This window comes from Silurus aristotelis, assembly GCF_946808225.1.
Source record: "Silurus aristotelis genome assembly, chromosome: 6".
Classification (NCBI taxonomy): Eukaryota; Metazoa; Chordata; class Actinopteri; order Siluriformes; family Siluridae; genus Silurus; species Silurus aristotelis.
Window position 1 is genome coordinate 18,178,874 of NC_139579.1, and position 7,500 is coordinate 18,186,373.

The 7,500-nt window shown below is 41.4% G+C and overlaps 2 protein-coding genes across 3 annotated transcripts in view; one reads left to right on the plus strand and one right to left on the minus strand.

Annotated features, from left to right (window-relative positions):
• crim1 (cysteine rich transmembrane BMP regulator 1 (chordin-like)) overlaps positions 1 to 7,500 on the minus strand; it is a 334,519-nt gene that overhangs the window by 325,746 nt on the left and 1,273 nt on the right. The gene's annotated exons all lie outside the window — the stretch shown is intronic.
• jmjd1ca (jumonji domain containing 1Ca) overlaps positions 1 to 7,500 on the plus strand; it is a 72,704-nt gene that overhangs the window by 38,554 nt on the left and 26,650 nt on the right. The window contains exon 3 of one of the 2 annotated variants that reach the window (XM_083543541.1): positions 1,541 to 1,654. In XM_083543541.1, coding sequence (XP_083399667.1) covers positions 1,541 to 1,654 — 114 coding nt within the window. Of the gene's footprint in view, positions 1 to 1,540; positions 1,655 to 2,115; positions 2,152 to 7,500 lie in introns of those variants that run through there. The other variant, XM_083543542.1, reaches the window with a different exon arrangement.

Consider the following 7,500-nt stretch of genomic DNA (forward strand, 5'->3'; position numbering starts at 1 on the left):
TTTGCTTACAGTTACTCATGTGATCCTGAGTGTAACACTGGCATGCAGGCAGTTCTTCCACTGCTGAGAGAAAGTGTGTGTGTATGTTTGTGTGTGTGTGTGTGTGTGTGTGTGAAGTGTAGGTTCTCACCAGCATTAAGCTGTTTCTTTATCAGAAATTCAAATGTGATTCGGGATGTGTTCTAAATATAGCAGTAGTCAGTGTGGGTAGGGAACAGGTACATCTGTGTGTCTCCTATTTCTGAATCTCTGATGAATTTGAACGCCTCCTATTAGTGGGTGGGGGGGGGCTGCCGACGTTCCTTCATTCCACATCTACATCCCTGCGTTCCATCAGGCGTCGTTCTTTCGCTGTATGTCCTCTGTGCCTTCTTTCGCATCTGTCTCTCCATCTGCTGTCCGTCTTGCCGACCTTTTCTCTTTCTCAGCCGTCATTTTTTCCCCCTTTATTCTCTCTCGTTTGTGGGTTTAATTCCATTCCATGTGTTTTCTATTAAGTCATCTGTTATTTATTCTTTTATGATGAATTAACTGTGTGAAAATATCGCTGGATCTGTTTACTCTCTCTAATGTCTGCGTATGTGATGCACGCAGAAAACATCTCTCTCTCTCTCTTTCTTTCTCACTCTGTGTTTGTGTGTGTGTGTGTGTGTGTGTGTGTGTGTGTGTGTGTGTCCTTACGAGTGTGTGTGTGTGTGTGTGTGTGTGTGTGTGTGTGTGTGTGTCTCTAAAAATAGTTCCCATACTGTTTGTCCCTTCCAGCACTTCCAGCACCTAATGTAAGAGCTCACACCTATGAACACACTCACACACTGACACACATTCCTACACACACACACACAAACTCACACACATATCCTGGTGCCCTCATTTTGATTAGGTTTCTCTTCTGGGTACCGCAGAGACATGAATAGGCTTATGTTTGTTAAACACACACACACACACACACACACACACACACACACACACACACACACACACACAGAGTGAGCTGTCAGACATGGAAAGTTTGACTCCACTGTCCTAGTACTATAAATAGAAAATGTGCATACAGAAAGGGATTTAATCAATGGCAATGTAAGTGTGATCTCTCATGAGACAGTCCGCTCAGTCCCTGATCCACACACACACAAACACACATTAATATTGAACTAGGCACAGCATACTGTGCTGGTATCAGATTTATGGAGAGAGATTGTGTATCTCATGTTCGGAATGTGGCGTGTACTGAGCAGTGTGTGTTATTGGAAAGGAGGACGGATATACAGAGCGAGTGAGGAGGATGAGGAGAGAGATGCATTGATGGAAGATCAAAGTTCCCATGGGTCCCATTGCTTTTTTTATTCCCCCTACAGTTTCTGTGAGGGTGTGTGAAGAGTTTCACGCACTGTCTGAGACTGGAGCTGTCTCTCACTAGCTCATTTTCTCATCTCATTATCACTACACTTCTGTCTCTACCCTGTTGGTTTACAGGCCACTCGTTGGTCTACATAAGGCTTGATTGGATTATATATAAATTTGTGTGTGTGTGTTTTTTCAGGTTTTCCAGCCCCTAATTGGTCAATCGTGTGTGGGCGGAGTGACAGTGGTGGAGTTCCTGTCAGACAGAGAGTTGGAGTTCTACACAGAAAGAGAAGCACTTCGTCCTTATGAGGTGTGTGTGAGCTTTTAATGCTTTTCCCTAAACATGCTGCTGGTTATGTGTTTCTGTGTGTATGTGTGTTAAAGAACTGGCAAGTTATTCAACTTTAAATTACCTAAAAGATTTCTTTGTTTGAATGCATTTGAACATAGGGCTATAATTTTGCACTAAGTTGCACTAAGCAATAAACAAGTGGTAACAATTCTGCAACTTTCTAAAGCAAAAAAAAAAAAAAAAAAAAAAGACTGATATAAGTTTAGCCTCAAATTTTTAGGAGGTTTTATGTTTTTTTGTGTTTTTTGTTTTACATTTTACCGCCAATATGGTCTTACAGTGTTCACCTCGCTAGCTAACTCTATCACACAAACATTCACACAGCCAGGTGGGGGCGGAGCAAACACTTTCTCTGAGACACACGAAGCCAAACTCCACATATTTTTCCAGCAGGCTCATGCTGTGTCACAGGGCAGCAGAACACCCTCAGAGGAATGCACGATCTGCCCTCTTCCGTATGTATAAGTTCACAGACACCTACGACTTGCAAGTGCCACTGCCATGCCTCCCACCCATAGAGCACAGTTAGCTTTACTCTTTTGACTCCCAGCCACCTTTGACTGCGGCATGATATGGGATTCGTGCTTGCCATCTCCTGACTCGGTAGCCAAGTTCACGTTTGTTAGGTAACCAAGGAAACCAGGTTCGTGCTATCATTCTATAGCCATAATAGAAACGGGGCACAATCATTTCTTATGATGGACTAATATGTTTTTGAAATGCGTTAGTTATTGAATGGGTCATTGGGCAGTTTGGGCAGTGGATTTTTCCCAGGCACAGTGCCAGCACTTAGTGCTCTGTAGGAGTGTGAAATTGGGAGATTCATTTACATAAAAGGTCTTTAGTTGACATTACATATAAATACTTCACTATTTACAGTCAGGTGAAAAAGGAAGTATACCCTCTTTGAACATACAAAAAATAAAAACAACCTCAGGTGAACAGCAACACATTATACTGCATCACTATTTATTGTACAAAGTCAAGCCAAAATGGAGAAGCCATGTTTGAAAAACTAAGTACACCTTATGATTCAGCTGCTTGTAGAACTAACTTCTAAATAATCATGTTCTGGACGACTTCTCACACTTGCTCACATTGTTGCGCAGGAATTGTGGCTCAGTTTTCACAACAATGTTGCTTCAGTTTATTAAGGTTTGTGGGCATTTGATTATGCACAGCTCTCTTAAGGTTGTGCCACAGCATTTCAGTCAGGTTAAGGTCTGGACTTTGACTGGGCCGTTGCAGCACATTGATTTTGTCCTTTTGTTTAGGCATTTTGTTGTAAATTTGCCGGATCATTGTCTCGTTGCATGACCCAATTTGGCCAAACTTTAGTTGTTAGACAGATGACCTCACATTTGACTAATTTGATTCTGTCCTTTTTTTTTTATCCATTTTGTTTTAGATTTGCCGGATCATTGTGCTGTTGCATGACCCAATGCGGTCAAGCTTTAGCTGTAAGACAGATGACCGCACATTTGACTCTAAATTACTTTGGTATATAAGGTAGTTCATGGTTGACTCACTGACTGCAGGTTGCCCAGGTCCTGTGGCTGCAAAACAGGCCCAAATCAACACCTTTCTACCAGTGTGCTTGACAGTTAGCATGAGGTGTTTATGCTTATATGCTGTGTTTGGTTTTCACCAAATGTGGTGGCCAGACTGTATGGCCAGACATCTCCACTTAGATCTTGTCTGCCTATACGACAAAAGCCTTGTGGTTTGTTAAGTAATGATGCCATGTTCTTTTTAGAAAGAGCTTTTTTTTCTATACCTTGCATAGTCTGACCATAGGGTGAATTTGCTGAGATGTCCATTCTTAAAAAGATTGGCAACTGTTTTTAATGTTTTCCACTTGTGAATATATACGAAACGTATTTTAAATGTGAAAATGAAAATCTTAAAAATGAAATTCTAAACTATTTAAAACAAATATTAGTCATCACAGCTTTTGTGTGTGTGTTGTTTCTGGTGATGATGATGATGGATTATTATGGGTTGTCCCAGATACGGCACTGCTGAATCCTGTAACAATGAAATGACTGGAGAGTTTGGCAGGCACACATGGAGCATAAAACACAGATGACAGTTGATATCTATTCATCACGCTTCACACTGCTTCATTTCTAAAGCAGCTGGTGGTAGTCGTGGTTATAGCTGAGGTTTATTGCATTTCTGTTCATAATTAGTTTGGTGTTAAGTGTATGTTCAAACACACACTGTAGTGCTAATGTGAGCTTTATCTCACAGCCTGTTGAGATTAGCCCTTTGTTACTCTGTCTGAGCTGTTCACTGATATGTCTGGGTTTGGTTACTGTTCCTACTCTGGTTTGGTTACTGTGGTCTGTGGGCCTGGCTGATTTGGTGGGGTTGTTTTGGCATTATTCATATGTGTTGAAACTTTTTATATCGAAAAATAAAATTCAGTATTTCAATTCAGTCTTTTTTTTTTAATGTATAATGAAATTTGTACATTTTGATATATATATACAGTGGAACCTCGATACTCGCAACCTTGACACTGGCAACCATGATAGTTCGCAACTTTTCATTTGGAACCGAACTAAGAGTACGCGTAAAATCTGATAGTTCGCGAGAAGCCGCGAGTGGCTCGAAAGTTCGGAGTAACATTTCAAAACACAGAGTTTGAACTAATAAATTACTTAAAAATGTTTGAAAAAATATTGTATTATTGTATTATTCATTTAAAGTAGTAAATAAAACATTTATGACAAGTGATTCACAATTTTTGGTGAGTTTACAGCATAGTACATGTACAATTCTTCTTGAAAAAGGAACCATCAATAGGAGAGTTACTTGCAAAAATATTTAGTCTTCCACAGTTTCATATTTCCAATAATTCTGTTTGAATACATAGAATACCGAGAGGAACCAGTGCAGCAACACTTTAGTCCTTTAGTCCAGAGGTCCCCAACCACCAGGTCACAACCCTGTACTGAGCCATGGAAGAGCTGCAAATGGGTTTCAAGACCGTTCTATAGATTAGATTAGATTAGATTAGATTAGATAAAATACAAGTTTATTGTCATTGTACAAAGTACAAGTACAGGGCCAGGAAAATGCAGTTAGCATCTAACCAGAAGTGCAAATAACAATGTAAATAAATAAACAAAAAAACATATGTATATACAATAACGTACTAGGAGTGCAAATTATGGGGTACAGGTGCAGAAACCAGCTAATTGGTGTTGTCCAAGAATAAGGTGCAATATAAATTACAATTAATACAGTACAAGATGCAAATGTGAAGTTAAACACAGCATTATTCAAAAACGAGGTATGCAAAAAGCATGAGGTAGAATGTTGTAATGTGTGCAACCGTAAGATATTATGCAACAGCAAGAGGCATCGTTAGAAACAATGCAAATCTAAAATAGATCCAAATATTTTCAAAACGAAAACTAGTGCATGGTGTATAAAAGTATGGAGACCCCTGCTTCAGTCTGTCCAGCTCTCTCAATTCCTTCTCTGCATATACTCTGCTCAGCCAGATCATGTTGACAAGCGTCAACTTTATAGTTTAGGACTGTCTGTCCCCAATCAACACCACTGTTCATGTCATGTTGGTCACTAAATAGCGGAGCATGTTGTTTTAACTATTTGCCTGTTGGATTTCTCATTAATGAGGCATTAAAAAAATTAATAGTGACAAACTCTTGCTTTTTTTGTTTGTTTGTTTTTAGGAGCTAACCATGAAACCTGACCATCCGTCATTATGGCTGAGTTTGTTAAATGTTTGTGTATAAGCATTTATTGTAACTGTTTTGGCCTTATACCCGTGTGATGAAAATACAGCGTCGACCCACAAATTAGCACCCGAATTGCAAAGTGCATCAGTAATGTTTTCAAATCAGTCGAATGTGTTTCAGGGTGAAGCATATAATTAGCATGTATGATGTAATAACAGATGGCTTGTCATCACAACAGCACCTTTCAAGCAGCTTTTAAGCCATTAAGGTCAGTATGGGGGGCATCAGCTACGGCTGCCAATAAGTACAAATATAGCATCTAATGATTATATTCGCCACACACTGCAATCATGACATGCCTTGCAATATATTATATCAGCCCTCATAGCGGGCAGTAGTCAGAGCGCTGATATCAATATTATGTTGGGGAAAAAAAATTAATTCAAGTAGGAGAGCCTAACAGAGGCTCGATAATAGTGCTGTAGAAATGTTATCTCTGATTTCTGTGTCATTGCTGCAGGTCTCGGTGTTGATTAGTTTATATTCACTGTGTACTGTGCACTATCACATATTCATTCTCTCTCTGCCTCTGCCTCTCTCTCTCTCTCTCTCTCTCTCTCTCTCTCTCTCTCTCTCTCTCTCTCTCTCTCTCTCTTCTCTCACACACACACACAAGCACAAACACATGCAAACACACCCATCTCTGTCTTACTAGCCTTGTAAGGACCTTCTATTGGCAGCTAATTAATGCTTGTTCTCATGGAGACTAGCCAAATGTCCCCACAAGGTTAAAACCAGTGTAATCCTACTGTTATATGGACACATGTCCCCATCAAGATAGGAAAACGTGCGTGCGCGCGCACACACACACACACACACACACACACACACACACACACACACACACACACACACACACACACACACACACACACACACACACACATCATTTCATCACTCCCAGGCTGTGATGCCTGTTGATGGATGATAAAAGGGAGAGTCTCATTCTTTCATCTTGTGTGTGTGTGTGTGTGTGTGTGTGTGTGTGTGTGCGTGTGTGTGTGTGTGTGTGTGTGAGAGAGAGGGAGGGGGGGGGAGGGATGAGAGGGGTGGGGGTGAGGGGGGGAGGGATGAGAGGGGTGGGGGTGAGGGGGGGGTGTAGAGAAATCAGGCTGTAAGGAGAAGAAGAAAGACAAGACAGATAGAGCAGGAGGTCTGAGTGAGGGACGGACCGAGGCTCTGACTGACACTGATGCGATCTGAGCATGACAATTCCGGAGACTCTAGAAGAGGCTTAAAAAAAACCCACCTATAACAATTTATTTCTCTCCTTCTTTCCAGCTGTAGTACAGTGCATGAGCCAGCGCTCCTCACACATCCACTCACTGAGCTTTCTCCTATTTACTCCTGCAGCTGTGAGCTAGAGGCGTGAGTGAATTACAGAGCAGTCCCAGCTGTGCAGCTCCAGACAGAGACCAAGCAAGGCAGAGACAAGAAGAAAGGCACAGAAAGAGAATGAGAGAGAGAGAGAGAGAGAGAGAGAGAGAGAGAGAGAGAGAGAGGAATAGATAGGATTTGGAGGTATGTGTACAGGGGGATATTAGAGCCCAGGTTGACGTCTCTGTATTTATTACTGTTTCCTTGACAACTCAAAGCTGTGTTTTTTTTTTAATTGAGCCTTTATGTGTGTGTGTGTGTGTGTGTGTGTGTGTGTGTGTGTGTGTGTGTGTGTGTGTGTGTGTGTGTGTGTGTGTGTAAGCAAAAGGATAAATACTGCTTTCTTTTTGGGAAAACTCTTCCTCATACACACACACACACACACACACACACACACACATCCATTCTGTCTCTTGCCCATGTGCTTCTGGCTTTACATTGACTGACACTGTCACAGATACCCAGTTTATTACAAATGTTAAAATAAAGTTTCTTTCGGCTTCTCCCGTTAGGGGTCGCCACAGCGGATCCTCCGCACGTTTGATTTGGCATATGTTTTACGCTGGATGCCCTTCCTAACGCAACCCTCCCCAATTTATCCGGGCTTGGGACCGGCACTGAGAGTGGCTGGGGATGGTTCCCTGACCGGGAAAC